The 20,062-nt window shown below is 45.8% G+C and overlaps 1 protein-coding gene across 12 annotated transcripts in view; it reads left to right on the top strand.

Moving 5' to 3' along the window:
- Positions 1-20,062, top strand: part of LOC116940948 (RNA-binding motif, single-stranded-interacting protein 1-like) — a 290,259-nt gene that overhangs the window by 226,729 nt on the left and 43,468 nt on the right. For all 12 annotated transcript variants that reach the window (XM_032951373.2, XM_032951375.2, XM_032951367.2 and 9 more), the window contains 2 exons: positions 1,280-1,467; positions 18,506-18,564. In XM_032951373.2, coding sequence (XP_032807264.1) covers positions 1,280-1,467; positions 18,506-18,564 — 247 coding nt within the window. The remainder of the gene's footprint in view (positions 1-1,279; positions 1,468-18,505; positions 18,565-20,062) is intronic.

Genomic DNA, 20,062 nt, shown 5'->3' with positions numbered 1-20,062 from the left:
TACCCCAATACATTGGAATTGAATTAATATTAATTGCGTAAACAGTGTATGTCCAGAAAGGGATTCAAGGAGCATCGATACTCTTGTTCAATGATATCCTGCATTGGGATGTTTTGACCGTTGCCTTTTTAATGAAGGAATGTTTTTACTTCTTGTGTGGGGAAACAACCAGAGGACCCAGGCAAGCCACATCGCACATGCGAGGGGGGATAAACACACAAAGGTGCAGATAGACAGGTTCACAAATCATCATTCCTGCAGCCTGTTTTTAATTCTTCATTGTTGAATTGTAAAACAAAGAAAAATTCGGTCGGACGACCAGGACGTGACCCACTGTTAATTGGTCACGTTCAGATTGAACCTGATTCGGTCCAGTTTCACCTGACCATTTCACAAACTTTGCCACAAACATTGCGTTGATCCAATTCTGAACTCAACCGAATCTAAACTCCTGATTGGAGTGTGTCCTGGAAAAAAAGACTTTCTAACTCGGAGAGCAGTGCAGCAAAATCCATTGCTGCACTCCATTTTATAAGCTACCACTTCTGTGGGTCCCTGCTTTTACAAACCTACATTGATTAACATGTTGAATTGTTGTCAAATAACCCCCTGACATGCATTGGCTTGGGGAGGCCTTCATCCAGCAGTGGATTGACAAAGGGCCGTGCATATACTCTCGTATCATCTCACATGTAAGACAACCTAAACAAAGGTATTGGCAAAACATCCAAATGTGGGACTATTTTGACAAAGAACCTTGATACCTAATATGGCTTCTCTGGCTATAGAATGTTTTTGTATTATATGTTGGTGATTGGCAAATTGTGGCTTAACATCAACATACCCTACATGAAATTAGCAGAGCGCTTAGTTCTGTAATGTTATAGGCATTCCCCTAAAGGGATGTATACAAGGGTTTCCACCTGAGGAGCAAAAAAACTGGGACCTACATGTCATTGAAATATGAATATCTCCCAAGACCAGAATAGGGGAGAACTGCATGCAATTGCATTGCCTTGAGTGGTGTATTATAATGCAACTGACAAAAACACCGGCACTTTGATTGTCCCAGGAAGACTTGCATATATCCCAGGACAGCTTCCTCAACAAGAAGACGATCCCCTGAGAAAACCAGGAACCGGTAGCATCCCTACTGTACACATACTCACTGTTAGCTGTATGTATGGCTGACGTTGTCTTCCTCTCTGTCCTATCTCCCTCCGCCTCTCTCTCTCTCCACGTGCCCTGTGTCCTCCGCTCTCTCTCCGCTACTCTGCAGCCATATGCGGCGAGCAACCACCCCCTGGCTCCTGCCAGTCCAAGCACGCTCAGCAGCAACAGCGGCAGCACCAGCGCTGGGGGCGGAGGGAACGGCATCCTGGCTGACCACCTGAGCAAGACCAACCTGTACATACGAGGCCTTCCGCCCGGAACCACCGACCAGGACCTCACCAAGCTGTGCCAGCCGTGAGTTCGCGCACCAGTGCCGCAAGCAGCAATTCACTTGCACCACGAGCACCGTAACAATGGTCCATGATCTGTTCACCGCTGCGTGTCAAGGCGTCACCACGCCATGACCATCCTTCACGGTGCTGTTTTGCCGGGATGCTGCAGCGGTGGTGATGGTTAGCACACGGGAGTCACAATGCAGAGGTCGTCGCTTGGATTCCTTCTCCCAGCGCAGCAGTTGAAACAGTGGGGCAAGTTTCTAAAATCTCCGCCACCTCTGTTCCAACCAGCAGAAACAAATGGGCACGCCGCACTTCATTGATCTGCAGGTCGTGTGTGGTGAGGTAAAGTGTGGGCACTCCCAATTCTTCCAAGATGTTTTGGCAAGTGTGAAAGAAGAGGCCAAAATACCATCTGGAAGAGTTCTCCAGACCTCCTCCCTCTTGTGTTGGCCCCTTTTGCCAGCAGTGGAGTGAGCGAGCAATTTCTAAGCTGCACCCTCCACCTGTTACTTTTACCTCCCCATCAACTGTTGTCTTTCCACTGCTTGCATATGAATGTCTATCAACGTCACCACTATTCCTCGCTGCCCTGTTATTCCACAATTTCATCTTACTCCTGACGCACGAGACACTGCTCTCATCGCTCCATCTCCACGGCGGTCAGGTCCTCTTGGGTGCTCTCTCCGCTCTTTTGCGGCTGCTATTCTGCCACCAGTCTCGTCACCCACGCAGTGCCCCTTCCCAAAGCACAGAGTCGCGCATGACAAAAAAAGGAAAGATTCAGACGTAAACTTAGCCAGAGAATAAATAAATGCCGACAGCCCGCACATTTCTTGCGCAGATAACGAGGTCCCTCTCAAAAAAATAGATATTGTATTTCAATGGGTCCTCGCCTGGTTAAATGTTAAAAGAAATTGAATTGATAATCGAGCAAGCCTGAAGGTGCAGCATCCATTAAAACGGCGTGCACCTGTTCCATTGGCGAGCGCCTGATAATGGATTTGCAGGGGGAGCTGAAAGAGGTTTGGCCTTGACTGCAACAACATCCAACTTGCACATTTCCCCGCAGTAACAGAAATGCTCTGTCCACCTGTCACATCAGTCAGAGAAAATAACCCCATCGTAAAAGGTAACCTTGTTATTTTCTTGACAGTCATAAGTAAAGCTCTTATTATTATTAACCAAGCGTAAAATATTTTGAGGGATGCTGTTGCTGCTGCGATGACAATGGTTCGCACGCTTGGACGTGCAATCCAGAGGTCACTGGTTCGATCCCACCTCCTGGCTCAGGAGTTGAAAGAGTGAGAACGTTTCTTAACCACCACCCCCCCCCCCGGTATTATAATTGTGTACACCACAGTTAGTCGATCACGTGGTGGAGTAAAGTGTGAGTCCTACCATGTGTTCCAAGACGTTTGGCAAGCACGGACGAGTAGGCCAATGTACCCTCTACGGGGGACTCTCTGGATCTCAATGTGGTGGAGGCCCTTCCACCAGCAGTGGTGTCAGGAAAGCAATTACAGGGCCCCGCCTTTACCTTCTCGATTTGTTGAAGCGCTTAGACGCAGTTAGCAGTAGCAGCAGTCTGGATTAACGTGCTTCCATCACCCAGCGATAACACAAAAGTGTATTTGTTGGCCGTGTTAAAAGACTCTCCTAAATGTGCACATTTGTAACTGGCATAAAGATGCCTTTATCATGGCCACAAAGAAACAGTTGTGGTGAGCAAGTAGAGGGAGCACTGGAAGCCACATTGCCGTGGACAAGTGCCTTGTTAACCTTCTTTAACTCGCCCAGCCAATTTATCGTAGCCGGCTTTAACTCTGACCCCATGTCCGCAGAGCTGCTAATTAACTGGGGTTAACGAATTATGATGGTTAAAGGAGTTATTGGTCCATACTAATTGCGTTTATGCTTACGTGGACTACTGCTGGTGTGCTGCACTTATGCCGCCTGTGGCTCACGTATGCATGCGTGGGATTTAGCTGCCTGCTTTCTCACCACACGCATTATGGGATTTCACTCCAAATAGGTAAATAAAAACAATGACTGTTTGTACATCACTTAATATAAATCATGGCCCAACACACTGCACGTTTTACCTGTTTATCGTTGATACATTCTCGTTAATATTTACAGCCCTTTGTCAATACATTACTTATGTGATTGCTTCCCTACAACATTTCGGTCATGTGGGTGGTTTGACCAAAGCTCACCATGCTGGTCAGGTATCACTCGCCGCTGATATTTTCTGTGGCCTTCTTTAGTTGATCTAGGGCAGGCCCAGGACCGGTTCAAACACACACAAACAGCCATGTGTGCGTATGCAAAAAAAAACATCAGCATTTCCTGAAGGAGTGCATTGTGGTCCTCTTGTCTTAAATCACCATCAACATGACCTACTGACAGCAGCAGTGATGCACAACTGTGGACTAGTTTCTTCATTAGTAGGACTCATCAGCATAGTAGAGCCACCAATGCATACCACTGCAGAGTGTGTGCCCCCCCCCACCCCCGCCACCTCCCCCCCTCCGTTTTCCAGCCAGCACTAATTCATATTCCACTCCGATAGGTATTTCTCATCGTGCCGTCGGTTTTTTTTATTTATTTAGCAGAACCCTTCTCAAGAAGGGTTTTAAAAAGCGAGACGGGGCTACAGCGTCGAGCAGGAGGGAATTGCAGTTGTCCGGCCAGGCCGTTGCGACGAGAGCGATGCTGCGTGGGTTTTGTTCGCCAAAAGCAGCCCACCCCTTGCCCTTGTGCTTTTTGACCACACAAAGGGGCTCCATGGATTATTATTTTTTTTTTTCTCTGGCACGAGCAAAAGCAACTCGTGCCACTCTGACTGATCACCACGACACTGCGCCACGACATCGCAAGATTGCATATAAGGCTGTGGGCAATGTATGACCGAAATGAGGTTATCCAGCTTTATTATCCCGCGAAGAAAGAGCAAGGAAGCTAAGCGGAGTTAATATATACACATAATGGATATACTTGTGTGTTCTATGAAAGACCCAGCTGTGGGAGGCCTTTGCAATGTTGCTATAAGGTTATAGGATTTATGTGTTAGCCACAAATTCCCGTGGGGTTTACGCTGAAGCCTACCTGTGATTCAAAAGAGGCGACTGTTTTCAGGACTATGCTTTTTAAGGGTCGTCTCGCCAAGAACTTCCCTCGCTATGTGCAGTGGGAGAGGCCTTCCACCATACTTGCTCCACCACTGCAATGGGAATATATAAATAAATACATGGGTCGGTAACCAGTTAATTGTTCACACCTGTTGTGCAGCCAGGCAGGGCCTTATGTAACGCTGCACGTGTTTGTTATTTGTGTTGGAGCCGGTTCTGGTTGTGTGGGAAAAATAAAACCCATCTGAGGCTGCTGGGCCTGCATTCCAAAGGAGCCAATCAGAAGCTTGTAAAAGTTTCAACGGTTCAAAAAACATATCCTCAAAGCGTGACTCATTAGGGCTGGCAGATGCGCCATATTCTTATGGTACACAACAATGTCTACAGTTTGAACAAGTGGTCGGGTGCCATTTTGCGGACATCCCGATATGAAATTGCCCTTCTTCTTCTTGCTGCTCTCGCACCCGTGCACTCACGCATGAGATTAAAATGTGCATGTGTGCATATCGAGCCTTTTTTTCAATCCGCTGCTGGATGAGGCCCTACCAATGCTCTGTGGATTTTAGGGCCTTGTTTGGCTACAATGGTCATTGCTGATCGCTGAAGTTGGGGGGCCCAGGCCTAGTTCAGATGTCACGTGGGGAGCATAGTCGAGGGAGAATAGAAGTACAGTACAACAATGGCTTTTGCTGCACGGCCTTCTGCTGCCACAATGTAGCCCCGCAGCCTCTAATGGCTGTTATGCATTGTGGTTTCCCATCCAAGCACTGTCCATGCTCAACATTGCTTAGCTGCTGAGATATGTTGAGCAGCAAATGCATGTGTAACCGGCCACACATTCAGCACTGACGTGTCCATGCTCAAATCAGCTCTTTTATGAGTCCCATTGCATTGGAGCGGAAATATTTTTCAGCGTCTGATTTTCTGCATCAGCTATGTGTGATAGCAGACCATCCATGTAAGGTAATTCTGGAAGGCGGTCAATATTTACTGTAAAGTTGTACATATATTAGCTTTACCCTCAGAAAACATTTAAGTTTGGAAGCATTGGCAGTAAGTCCCACTTTTCTTGCGTTAAAGCTGGCAATTTTGGCAGGGTTGTTCGGGTATAAATCCGTTAAGACTGTACATGGTTGGCAATGTCCCATGGATATCTGGATATCTTCAATTGTGACGGCGGAAGACTTGATACTATTTTGGGATATCTGTATAAAAGTTAGACAGAGTCCCCCTAGACACTCCCCTTTAATGCTGCGAGATTTAGAAGAGCCATGTGGATATTTCTTTTTAAAAAAAGCTCACGAGAACAACCCTCTAGTGAAGGATTAGTACCATGAAATGTACTCTTAAGAAGCCATCATCACCTATAATTGTATGCATAAGACTCCCAAATTGCTACTCACAACCCACTGGGATCATTGGTCATGTTTTAAATATGGTTTGGAGCCACCGCATTAATGCACAGCCGACTGAGAGCTGTAACGGGCGAATCGAAGAGATTCACAGATTCGCGCAGCACTTGAAAGCAACACACTTGGGCTGTATCACTAAAAGCAAAAACGGCTAAGAAATAGACATTTTTGTGACAGTTTATTGATTTTTAACGCATTAATCTGAGTGAGACCTCCCGGATTACATGGCAATGGGTTTGCTGAGAAAGGTTTAATGATTTTGAAAAAATATTGTTGGAATACAAAAAGAAACATAAAAGAAAAAAAAGATCACGTATGTGGGACCAAAGCTTGCCGAATTTAGTTTAGCAGTGGGTGGTGCATAAAGCCGAATGTATTTAAGTTTTTACCATCCGAAGGGCCCTTTAAATTCGGCTCATGGCTCGAGCGTCTTTTAAGATGCGATGTCGGGACATTTGCAGAGACCCATGTCACAACATTATAAACACGGTTCCAGGACAAAGAACAGAAATTATCTTTGGAAAGCAATGTCGGAATTTAACGGATAGCAGCTGCGCTGCAATATCGAAGGATTCTTAAACACAGCAGATAAGCAACTGTAATTGATCCGGCTTGGGCTTTCTAAAATTTCAGCGTTGCCTTTCACCAAAGTGAAAGCCTGTTCAATTACTGGTGCAGTGGTCTAGGGTGGTGTGTTTTTTTTTTTGCGTTCCTTTAAGCACACAATTGCAGGGGAAGGTTTTGAGGGTTCCCTGATCGAACTATGCCTTTGGCGCAGAAGACAAGGTTTGTGCGTGTCGTCGCACGCTATTATAGTGAGTGATCGACGTATCGGCACATGGGGCTTGTGATCCACTCTGAAGCGTGGCAGTTGGGCTTGACAAGAGATGTTGCCTCTCGTCCTGCATGATGGGCCATATTCATGAGCAGTCAGCACTACTGGTTTTCATTTCCTGCAAAAACACTGCATACAAAGTGTTTCCCAGCGGCCTGCATTTCCGTGATAACGATACGCAGTCGCAGAAACTATACGTATTAATCTTTCTTGGGAGAGAAATATGCAATTTGGATTGCTTTTTATTGTTTTATATTTAAAATCAAATTAGTACGTAATGCTGTTTATAAAAACGAGCACGCATTGGGGAGACAGAATTGCGTATACGTTGACGGGAGTTACAATTGCAAGTCGTAAATAAAAGCTAGGTGTAATAATTAGACGAATATAAAAGGGTGTGCAGAAAACCGTTCATTGCACTTCCCTCCGCTCGTTCAAAATAATTTCCATAATAATAATATGCCGTGAAATGTATGACAACAATTAATGTAGGTTTTAATTTTCCATACAAAATGCATTTAAAATTATGCATCATAACTTAATCTGTCCGACTTGTTGTGCTAATCACTTGGAATGCGGCAACAGTGCGTGGGAGAGAAGCCCTCCTGCTTTGCAGAATTGATAAGCGCGCCCGTCGGTTTCAAACAGGAATGCAAATTTTTCTCCACGGGGCATGCGGTTTGGCACCGAACTTTAACGAATTTTAGGTGACAGAAAACTAATGGGCAGAAAACCCTGAACCGTCACCCAGCCCAGTCCGCATTGCACTTAATGCGACATTCAAATCGACCGTTGCCCAAGCTTAAGCCATTTTCTGGGCTCCTTAGTTGGCACACTTTTAATTAGCGGTGTGAAACTGGGGACAGACTCCGAGACTTTTGCATGAGCATTGGACGATTTTTCACTACGTCTGCGTCGTGACAGGGAGGTGATCCGTGCATGTTGCATACAAATTCAGTGGAAATACCATGATTTAAAATTTAATACGGATTTTCCAGGCTCTGACTTTTTCCGAGATACAAATGTTTTTAACTGCCCCATCGCTCAACAGTTTACTAACATTTTCCATCTCTGTGTTTTTGGGCATGAAGCTCAATCTATATACACGGCAGAAGCGGCAACACATCCAGGAATGCTTTGCTTTGAGGTACAATAACTATTTCATTTCATGCACATTAATGTATTGCAAAAAAAAAACAATCTTGGCTTTCTCAATGGGGTGATAAATGTAGCATGGAACCTGTGATTCATCATTGTATTAACATCATAATTTAAATCTCACTCCGTTGGCAGAAAGCGTAGCCTAACGTTGGGCCCGTGCACGTCGCTGATTGAAGTGTAAATGAAAATGTGAAAGCGTTACAACGGCTCTCTTACTTGCAGATATTCATTCATATTAGATTTGCTGATCATCCAATGCAAGGGAAGAGATGGACTTTGAAATGAATACATTTGTAACTCGTGTCCTTGATGCATGATTCGCCTGCCGCTGCCTGCACTCTTTTGCTTGTAGGAAAATAAATACATAAAAAGTAAATAAGCATCCTTCACGGCTGGCTCTCTGGTAAAAGGCAAATAAATTGCAAAACTAAAGATGGAAGTGCTTGAGTTTGGATGTTCTTTTGTTTCCCAGAAGATTTCCAGCGGGGTGGGGTGATGTGCTGGGAAGTTTGGTGGGCTGTTCGTATTTCCCTGTTGGTCTGCCAGGAAACCCGGCCTCTACGGCCAGGAAAAAATTGCGAATGGCTTCAACAAAATGCACTTTTCCTCCTTCCAAAGGGGAATGTGTACTGACCCTCAGAGTGATTTATTCAAATAAACGTACACTCATCACCATAAGGGGAAAAAAACACACTTCTTGTATTAGCAATTCCGTTATTTATGGCATTATTCAATATTTTTAAAAGCACATGTACTTGTACATTTGGAAAATGAAAGAGATGAACAGTGAGAACATGACGAGTTGCGCTGCCTTGTGGTACCATTCATTTTCGTAACGTTTGCCACAGCGTGACATTTCGGGTTTAGCAATTTTATATTTCTCCAAATGGTTTGGCTTCCATTTCAAAAGAAAAGTCCTGCCCTAAATATAGCGTATCTGTGGCTTGCGCCTCACTGCAACACAGGCGCAACAAACCACGGGTTTGGGCTCCCATCAATGACAGGTTCAAGGTGCCCACAGCAACAGCTTATCTGCACTCCTCATGCAAATTCCATCCCGGCGGGAGATGGGAAGGGAGGAGAAGTTGATTAGGGGAGCGTCTCACAAAGCAGACCCTCTGAAAATCACATTACAGCAGATTCATTGTGTAGCCGGGCAAGCTGCCTCATCCCGTACAACAGACGATAATTAATTTCAAAGGGTTTGAGAGAGGCCACGGCCTTCAGAAATCAGGTTACTTGTGATGCTAAAGAAATAGAATTAACACAAGACAGCCTAATATCGAAAGCTTTTGCCTCAGGTGTCCTTGACTAATTGGGCAATGTCTGTCGCTGAGGTAGAAAAGAGACATTTGGATGAGTTGTGAATGAAACTGTATATATTTTTTTACCATATTGTATCGTGTAATTAGTTTAGTCAACATTTTTTTTCACACTGTGATATCACAATGGCCATCATGGCTCAGATATCATCTTGACTTGGTCACGTGTGTGTCTTTGTCATCGTTCAATACCAAACGGTGTGGCATTTAATTATCTTTCTGCCACTGGAATTGCAGTTATGTTTTTGTTTTCCGATAGGCACCTTGAGACAGATGTCATGTTTAAATTTTTATACTCTAAGCTACACGGAAAGGATTAGCAATCCCAGGTCATGCTAACCCCTGAGGTTTGTCATGCTGTGCAGACGATATACAGAGAGCTTGTATTCTGGCCTAACGATCCATCTGAGAGTTATTTTGTAAGGTCTAATTTGATGAGAAACTGGATGTCTTTTTCAACCACTAAAAAGGTGTTTGAAATTACGTGTTGAAGCTGCGTAACTGGAGAAGGAAAGAACGTTTCCCTCTGAAGCCTGGGTGTCCACGCTTTCTTGTAACACAAGTGGCACGGCCCGCCATCTTATTGGCGTGCTTTAGTTTGGCTGTCAGCCTTCGGAATTTCCGTTGAATCCCAAGAACGATTCCCATGTTGGTTTGAACTTTAAAATAAAATTGAGGTCGTGGTTGTATTAATTCAGTTTACTTTAAAGCAATGTATTTTATGAGATCAATACAAGCAAGTACCCATTGGCACACCCAGGCAGGGACGGGTTTGTGGGGGGGTCAAAATGGCCAGTGCCCCCCACCTGCCTCTCCCTCCCGGCATATTTAGACGGCTGTTTTTATGTCGTAGATCATTTATGAAATTGTAAATACATAATTGATAACTGTTGATATTTATTTTATATGTATATATTATACTAGGGGTTGTTCGGGGGTGCCTGCGGCGCCCCTCACAACCATTTACGGCCTTCGGCCAGGAAAGTTGCAAAAAATTGCACACAAACGACGCATTCACACAAGCACCCGATGCTCCGTTTTGAAGTTTTAAAATGAAACATCTTTGAATTGTATTATGTTTTGAATTAGATTATTTTATTTCTTCATTAAAAGCTTATATCATTTTACTTCTGGAAAACCTTAATTGAAAACGACATTTCGTGTGAATTTTCTCTCGTCGTTAAGTCGATAGCCTTGCTTGGGGGGTTCGGTTCGATGCGGACTTTCACCTGTTTGGGATTGCGGGATCGAGATCAGGCGACAGAGAGCTGCTGGCCGTGCGAGAAGACCGCCGTCTGCAGATCGACTCCAACGTAATCCAACGTCTGTCCCTGCGCCATCCGTCGTCCATGCAGGGGGCGCGCGTAGGTTTGCAGCGCGCCCCCGCATGAAAGCGACGGAAAGTGATAGCGTTCATCGCAGACAGATAAAGTTGCGCGCTTATATAATTATACAATGTCTCCTGAAATAATTTTCTCCCTCCAAAACGTTTTGCTTGGTGTGCCACTCTGCCAACACTTTTAGCATCTAACCACCGGCCGTTCGAGCGACTACAATTCCCCACTTGCTGGAAATAAATAGATTAACTCACAGCCCTTTGCCAATCCGCCGCTAGATGAGGATCCTAGACATGCCTCTCGTTTGTGAGGGTTGTTTGACCGTACCACGTTGGTCCGTGTCGAGTTTGTAAAGTTGTCGTGTGAGGTAGTTGGGAGTGGGGCTCCAAGGACTAGGTTGGTGCCACCGATGCAAGCCACGTCCGGGAATCAGATTCAGGGTCACCGAGTTCATGGCACGGTGCATTAATTACTGTCACTACATCGGCCATTTTTTTTATGAGAAGCCACCGGGAAACTATTTGTAAATTTCACACTCCTATGTGTGGGGGAGTCTATCATAAGATAATCGCTGTTGACTTCCCCATGAAGTGGTACTCATGTTAACAATTCCGAGGGGGGTGATGGACTGAGTCACCCCCCCCCCCAAGCAGGATTTGAACTTGCGACCTTCCGAATGCGAGACGGGGCAGTAAATTCTACGAGTGCGGGAATTTCACTGCTAACACCGGTGTTGCTTTGTTGACTAAAGCCGTGTGCGAGGCTATATCCCACGGTCGTAGTTGCGACTGTAAAACACGCCGCTGTAAAATCATCGCACCTGTGTGTTGGGCAACCATCACTGTCGACCCGTGATCATTTATAGCGCATCACACAGTGCCGACCATATGCCAGGAGGCACAAGAGAACGATGGAACAATATGGATGGCATGCAGAAGCAGCGTGTGAAACGCCAGGCGTGAGCGTGCCGCCCGCGCGCGAAGAGCCGCGGTTTCCAAATGCGACACGGTTCCCGTGCAAAAGTGCAACTAATTTACTCGGGAGCATTTCACATTTGTTGCGGGTGTTTTTGCTAACCTCCGGCCTCTTTTAGGAACACGGGGACGTACTTTTGCACACGGACGTGCGCGCACCCTCGCGTGCGTGACACATTGGCCCGTTTAAGTCAAGCGAGCTGGCAAAAATAAGGGCACGGCCTGGGAATTGCAATGCCATCGCTCGGCACAATGCTACAAATGGCTACACTGGCCAGCCTCAGAGAAAGTTGTGTATTTATGTTTCTGGTCCGGCAGATGCCACAGAGTGCCAGCGCTTCCCTTCCCACCGTGCAACGCTGGAAACGTCCTGAGGTTTTGTTCTTTTTCTCTCCCAATCGTGCCATTCGATGCCGGGTCACAAGGAACTCTTGCATGAAGCAGTGTAACATCACCCCATGTAAGGGAACATGATGTCACAGAACTACTGAAGTCAAAACGTGTTGCAAGGTGGTGTCACCTTCTCACATTCCCTTTTTATAGAGGTGTTAGTCGCATGGCAGAGCCGACCAAATTATAAAAAAAATACGTAATGTTTCAGGTATATTTAGCAGCCTTGTTGACTGGGCTGAGACCATCAACTCGCCACGCTCGGCAAGAACCCGGTTTAATCATGGACGCCTTAGACCCAGATACGAACCCGGGCTCTCGGAGCGATGTTCTGACGCGGTATTTAGTCCCACCGCCCTCCCCCCTCCCCTCGGAGGCAACGGGCCACCTCCACCCTTCAGTGTTAAAGGGACCTCGCCCAGGGAGTGGAAGCGGAAGGAAGCGGCGGACAAAGGGCGGTGGGTGGACTAATCCCTCGCCGCCTCTTGCGCCGTGGTGCACGAGTGTGATAATCCTCCTCGGGCGCACCTCGCGCCCGCCCCGGTCTCCCGTGGCCGCGCCGTGTGGGTTGCGGGGGTTTGTTTAAAGGCGCGTGGCTTGGAAGATTAGAGGTCTTTAGGCAATGTATGTGATGTGTGATACTGACGCGGTTTAATGTCTAGGGATCTTTTGCGGCGTCCAATTTTATTCATTTTTATCAACACGTTTTAATTATCATTAAACGCGGTGTTGTTTAGTTTGGTACGTGTGGTTAAATAGTATTATTTATAAACGGTGAACTGGGGTGCTGCTTGACCATACTTCACCGTGCTGGTCAGTGCGGGTTAGTGAAAGCGGAGCCCAGGACAAGTTCAGATATCACTCGCCAACAATGTTAATCATGGCCAGGAATTAATCTTATGTCCCCCTATAACAAGAATAATTATTATGACATATCACTCTATTCAATAAGTCTAATAATATTCAAGATGTGTGAACGGCAGAAACAGAAGGTCTTTGTTTTTTTCATTCTGATAAAAAGTAAAGTGACTTCTCAAGGTTGACAAGTGTTGCTCAGGAGTGCCATACTTGTCAAAGTCGCGGTGCTTCAGCGTATTTTGATTTGCCAGCAATGTCTCGGGTGATGCAGTGCATCCCCATAACAGGCTATGGCCTCAAGGCTAGCAGTGAGTAATACGTGAAGTGTCAAGAGGAGGGGGGTGGAGGTGGGGGTGGGGGGCAGCGCTTTCGTTTATGTGGCTCGCTCCTCCCGGATGGACTTGCCAAGCCGAAGCCTGGAGGGAATTTATCTACAAATGCCCAGCCTCTCCCCCCCCCCTTCGCACATCGAGAGCATTACACCCATTTGCTGGTAATGAGGAATCGGCTGTCCTCTAGTCAAAGAGGTTCCTTGACACCAATGAAGTTGTAGAGGGATGGGAAGCAATGAAGCAGCAACCCCTTGGATAAATCTGTGAAGACCCCGCACAAAAGGAAAAGGTCACATTTATAAAGGGAGCAATTGCTAGAGGTCACCGTCCAGCGAGCTCAAAATTTGATTGTGTTCGTATTAAATATTTGGTGATGATTGAAGTCACACCGAAGCTATGGTTTCTTGCACTTTTAATTAAGGGCCATCAGACCATACCAGTCCCTTGAATTGTTTGTTTAGAGTGATGCAGTACACTGGGTGAGATTGAGAGGTGGGGCGGAGTGGTTAGCGCAACGCACTATGGACCAGACGACCCGAGTTCTGTTACCAGTCACCGCCAATGTCATTGGCAAGTGATACTTGGATTGGTCCTTTTCAACCCGCTCAGGGAGGCCTTCATCCAGCACAGTAGTGGATTGACAAGGGCTGTAAATAATGTTTTTTTTTCCCCACTACATCAATTGCAATTCTGCCAGTGAGCAAATTGGAAATCCTCTTTTCATGCACTGCGGTACCGTGATGCAGTCATTGATGAGGTAATATGTTATGCACGCGCAACGTGAATATTATTTGCTAATTAAACTTCAAACGCTTATTAATGTGTGTTTGTGCACTATGCCTGTGCACGTGATGGATATCGTTTTAAAGCATAATGGAATTTTTTGAAAATCTCTTCTTTAGCTTATTGAGTAGAATATTGGCAGTGAGTGCCTATTAATCCTGGGGACATTGAAGCTAGCACTATGCATGTCCAGTCACCTTTGTCTCCTTAGTGCTAATATTAATGCATCATGAGTAGGCTACTGCACTTATTTTAGGCTGTGTCATTTTATTTCCACTCATATTATTATTTTCTTTTTGTCCCAATTATTTTCCAGTATCACGCCTGGCTGCCTTTATCTCCCCAGTGCTGAAGTTTACACACTCATTTAAGTCTGAGTCGACCTAGCGGGGGGTGGGGGAGGGGGCAAGAACATTTTACAAATATATATACCATTAATGTTGGCAATGGCCAGGAATCGATCTTAGGCCACCGGATTTGCAGCGCAATGCACGAACCACGACACTTCCGCTCCACCGACCATATCCATAAACAGTGAGGCACACTTGCTCGGTATGCACAGGGCTCAACCCCAGCGAGGTCTGAACAGGTCAGTGGAAAATATTTCTTCCCGCGACACACCACATCTCGTAAACTTCTCACTGCGGGCCGTGGCTACTCGTCATGTGCCACCTACTACGGTTTAGCAGCAACCTGCAAATAATTCGGTGAGAAGCCTAGCCCGGAGTGTATACATAAATATATGCCTATATACTGTATACATGTTTGCACATGTGTGTGTATATATAGATAATCGCATGTAGATTGTATAAAATATACATTATATAATAAAGCATCGCTAGCTGGATCTCCTGTTAGTAGGAGGAGGACCTTCTTGCACTGCCATATCACAGTTTGGGTCAAAAAATTACTGAACAAACATATGTATTCTTTTTTACACGTTCACATTGCCCCCCCCCACCTCCCCTCGAATTTGTAAGCAGCCCAATGTCATTCGTTTAACATCTGATCGACTCTGGCGGAGGTCATCGAACCGGGCGTATCGAGGCCACAGCGCAGCAGAGGGCGAGCGGCGCGGTGCATCGTAATGATCCGGAGACACGGGCAGGACTTGTTAATCCCGTCGTGGGGAATTAACAACACCCCCATAAGCATTTCAAATTAAACGAGTGTATTGCACAACACGAATGTGTGTAAACATAATAATAGCGGTAATAAAGCGCGTTTTCAGCGCCGGTCAAACGTGTGTGGGAACTTTTACCCCCGATTTTATTCATTCTTTCATGCAGGCATATGCGCATAATGTGTGTGTGCATCGCTGATCGGTTTTTGGGCCGGAGGGGGCAGGATGATTTATCCTGACTCACGGCCGCTGTGCATGCACCGCTGGTGCATAACAGTTGGGTCATCTGCACCGCTCCCATACCGCCTAGCGCACGTGCGTGTGAGGCTGTGCGTGCGAGGAGCGATGGTGTGTCATTGTTAGCACGGTGCGCTCCAAACCCTGTGACCTGGGTTGCATTGCTGGCTGCGGCTAACGTTAGCGACGACCAATATATGAAGCGGTCGTGGATCTCCCCGAGGTAGACTCAGCCTTAAATGAGCACACGGTGCAGTGTGCAAATCTCAGCACTGGCGGCACAGAGATGACCGGGCACAGTCCTGCCCGCACCACCACCTAATGCGCTGCAGTGGCCTTCATATGTTCTCGCTAACAGCACTTGACTCAATACTCTGTGTAAGCTATACCGACCTAGCACTCAGTGCTAGCTATACCAGGGATCTTTGTCTCTGTGCGTACTTGTATGATAATTACAGACACACAGTGGTGGCAGGGAGAATAGTCTTTTTGAAACACAACAAAATGCCAAGTAGCAAAAAAACACACATGGCGAACTTACACCGAAGCCCCAGAGCTGAGACATTTTCCGGCTTCTATCGCTCATGTGATGATGACTTCAACTTTGATTATTTGACAGAGGGAATTATCCCGCATGTGTGTCCGTATGCCCACGTCACAGCACGCATTCGAGTGTGGCCGTGTGGGCCGCCTGCACCGGGCCAAGTGCTGCTATCTGGCGCTCTTTTAACATGGGGAATAATAAACCCACGTGCACTGTGCTTCATTGACCAGTGGGGCAGGCAGAGAGGGATTTATCTGCAGCCGCACAAAACGCCACATTTTCCGTGTTTTCCTCCTGCTTTGCTCAGCACTCTAACCACAGAACTGGGCGCTCATTTGCAGGCAGTGCTGACCCAGGTGTATGCACCTCTCTGAAATGGGCACAAGCGCTGGTTTTGGAGGCAGCGGTAGAGTCATGATCGCCGGGATAAGAGTGAGCGTTGCACATGCTCTCTTGTTTCTTGTCAGCTCACCGGAGACTCGGCTAAGCTTGGCGAGATGAGTCACTTGCACGCGATCAATTTGCTCCATTTTATGCAGTGCAGTGGAGTACTTCTAAAGAACACTCACTCAAGTTACGGATGATGTGCAACCTGGAGTTCTTAAGATTATTAGGATTCGGTGGAAATGTGAGATGCCCGGAGAATCAAGTTTAAAGCAGCCAAGTAAAACAACGTGAGAAGCGGTGTGAGGTACATGTTAATTTCCTCGTGTGACACTGGAATTAACTATGCTCTTTGGCAGATAGACCTTCAGGCTTGTTTTCATTTCAGTGGATAATGTAAATCGGCACGTTGTTTTTGTGGAAGGTAAACTGCATAGAATGCACATTTATGTAACACGAGAGATTAAATGCCAGTAAAGGGCTGTGTGTGAACACATCACATCGACGAACAATTCTGCCAAGCTTAGATTTGCGTAGTGAACAAAACGCACACACACACATTTCGCGCATAATTCCGATCTGCAATTTTACTGGCTCGCCAAATTGGTTCGCATTGAAGGGTGCGCATTGCTATTGTGCACGAGAGTAAAAAAAAGAATAATAAAACGTAAAAATTGATTTTCACAACCGTGGGAGTTTTGCCGTGGAACAAAACATATTTTTTTTCGGAGAGCAGAAATTGTCGAACCGTGGGAGGCCGAGACAGAGTCACGAAGCAAGCGGCGCGGTACTCGTGGACGCCGCTTCTCCGTGCGCAGGCCCCCAGATCGCACGATTTCCAGTAAATGTTGTGCTAATAGGGACCGGTAAATGACTGGATTTCAGCTGGAAGCAGAATGGCTTCACGGGACGCGGAAAGTTTTTTTTGCAGTGGGGAACTGCAGCTGAGGGAGGAGAAATGTGTGGGCAGTAAAGAGGAGATAGCCGTTTGGGGCAGTAAAGAAGATGGAAAAATATTTTAGTCTGTATAACCCATTACATATTTTAAATAGGTTCTAAAATTTTTGTCATTTTTAAGAGTTCACCCCCCCACCACCCCCCTTCCCTAGATTGTAAGTATTGAATATACGTATGTAATGAGATTTATTATCTTTTACTGTAATTGAAATGCTTGAACGACAAAGCCAATATGTTTAAAGGCTTGCCTATGGTATTGGGGGAAATTAGTTTAAAATTAACATTGGGAAATAAAAAAAAAACATTCACATGCTGGGTAAGTTAATTGTGATTTAAAATTTACTGAGTGGGCAATTTTTGATACATGAAACCGTTTTTTTTCCCCACGCTCGGAACATAGCACGTTTTATTGTCCATTGGCTCAATTTCTTTTACAGCTCGAGTCGTTTTAAATAAAGTGCGTCGCCGTTTTCCCCTCCTCTGCTACTGCCCCACACGTACGTTTACCTGCTTTGTTGTTAGTTGTGTTTGATAATATGCATAACTAATCCACGGAATGGCGCAAGAACTGCCGTGATATTACACAACCGCCGCGCCGAAAATGGATTGCCTTTGAATCATCGATTGCACCTGGATTTGCAGCGGCAGCAGCAGCGAGCGGTTAGGACATTGTGAGTGAGTTGTGGATCATTCTATGTTGTGTGTGCTAGTGCGTGGCTGATTAGTGACATGCCTCTTATCTTCCTCTCTACCCCACACTTTCCACTGATGAGTCAATTCAATGGAAAATTCACCGCTTTGTGAAAAAAAAAAATTCTGGCAGTAATTCAAAAGACGAGTTGAGTGGTGGTGCAGTGGTTAGCGCATTGCGCTCTGACTTCGATTACCGACCAAGGCTAATATCACTGACAAGTCATGTGCGAACCGGTCTGGACTCGCACTTCACTGACTCGCATGAGAACGCTGTGGTGAAGTGTGGTCAAACAACCCCCATGACTGACACGACATGGTGAGGACTTTATCCGGCGGAGTATTTACAAATACAAACGTATTATTAAAATCAAAGGGCTCGTGTTCTTACCAAACTTGCAATGTAGAACCTAGTGAGAGGGGAAGCAAGATGTCCGCTTGCCGTGATTTTCCCACGCCTCTTTTTTGGTCACGCTGCCTTGAGTGTGCGTGCGCACAACCGCGTTTGACATGGAGAGCGCTGCACTGCAAAACGGCTGCTGAAATAACGAACCGGTTCTTGCTTCTGTCATCCTCTCTTCTAGGTATGGCAAGATCGTTTCCACGAAGGCGATATTGGACAAAAATACCAACCAGTGCAAAGGTACGTGTTTTGTATGAGAACTAAAAAATTTAGAATACAAAAAAGAATTCCAATGTAGTCAAATCCTCTCATTGTGAAAAATACACCCTATCCATATCGCGATGTGTGCCGTTTGTACGCGCATCAGCCATGTTAAACTAAGTTTCTGTTTCATTTATCTGGTACAGCCCTGTGAGCCATTCGGCTCTTAAATCGGGTGCAACCGCAACAAACAAAAAATAAAAACATGAACAAGAAAACATCTTAAAGTGACGATGTGACTGTGCAAACAGAAAATCCAGGAAAAAAACAGCAAAAATATTCCAGAAAAAGCACCGTACACCAACGCTGTGTGCAAAAATCCCAGTGGGATGCAAGTCAAACAACAACAACCACAAGACAAATTTTGATTTAAAGCTTTCGTGACTGCAGGGATTCATATTCTTGGTTCTTTCGGTAAAGTCACCGAAAGAACCAAGAATATGAACCACAAGAAAACTGAGACTAAGGCCATCAGTCTAACTCTGTACTACAACAAACAAACATGGCCAAACCAAAACACGTTTTCGAAATCACCAAAATAAAGCCATAAAAGCAATGTAACAGTGATTATAGGAACTGTGACCGAATATTCACAATAAACGACATAAACAACAAGTGAAGAAGTAAAAAAAACCTCAAGTCTGCGTTTTTTCAGCTATTCTGCATGCCACATGCGAAGATTTGTTTGGCATTTGAAATGCTTACAAACGGATTATTCTTTGTTGTTAGGCATCATATCAGAACTTGTAAAATAAAAACCTCCTGCCTGGTGGTCGGGTGGTTTTCACAACGTGCACCACACATTGCATTGCAATGTTATCATGTAAGTACCGCGCTCAGCATTTTTTCCTCAAACGAAATCCCTTCATCGACAGCGGTGAAATGCATACTAATGGTATGCATTGTCACTCATTGCATAACGTTATGGAGAGCTCCAATGCGGTCTCTGCGGTTTTGCTATTTTCTCGTGAAACAAGTAAGTTTCCCCGTACGCTCGCTTAAGATTTCTCCGAGCGTTGCTCGCCGAGGGTGGAACTGACGTGAATTGAAAGGAAGTCGTGAGAGGTGGGGCAGGCGGTGGCGGTGGTGGTGGTGGTGGTGGGGGGGGACGAAAGAAAATGCAGACAGTGCAAAAAAATTGGCAACGTCACACGGTCAAACTTCATTGAAGTCTGCGCACTGTATTGTGCACCCGCTGCCCTCCATGTCCACTGGGCAGCTGTAACAGCATCTGTTTGACAAGATATAATCTGGTGGTGCTCGCTAGGCCTGTTTCTGTAAAATGGGCTCTTTGGCCGTGCAATTATGTCGTGGCGTGGCGTTAAATGTCCGATGTGCGCAGGATCCGAGCGGTGTTTTACCCCTTTCAGGAAAGAGCCTCCGAGTAAACCCGGAACATTTTGTTCGACAGAACCGACGGCACGATTTTTATGAGCTTGTGACAACAAAATGTTGTCGTGAAGAATTGCTGGGGATA

The sequence above is a fragment of the Petromyzon marinus genome, chromosome 10 (assembly GCF_048934315.1).
Source record: "Petromyzon marinus isolate PM22_M1 ecotype Great Lakes invasive population chromosome 10, UKy_Petmar_22M1.pri1.0, whole genome shotgun sequence".
Taxonomy (NCBI): domain Eukaryota; kingdom Metazoa; phylum Chordata; class Hyperoartia; order Petromyzontiformes; family Petromyzontidae; genus Petromyzon; species Petromyzon marinus.
Note: the sequence above shows the minus strand (reverse complement) of the source record. Positions and strands in the feature narration are given on the sequence as shown.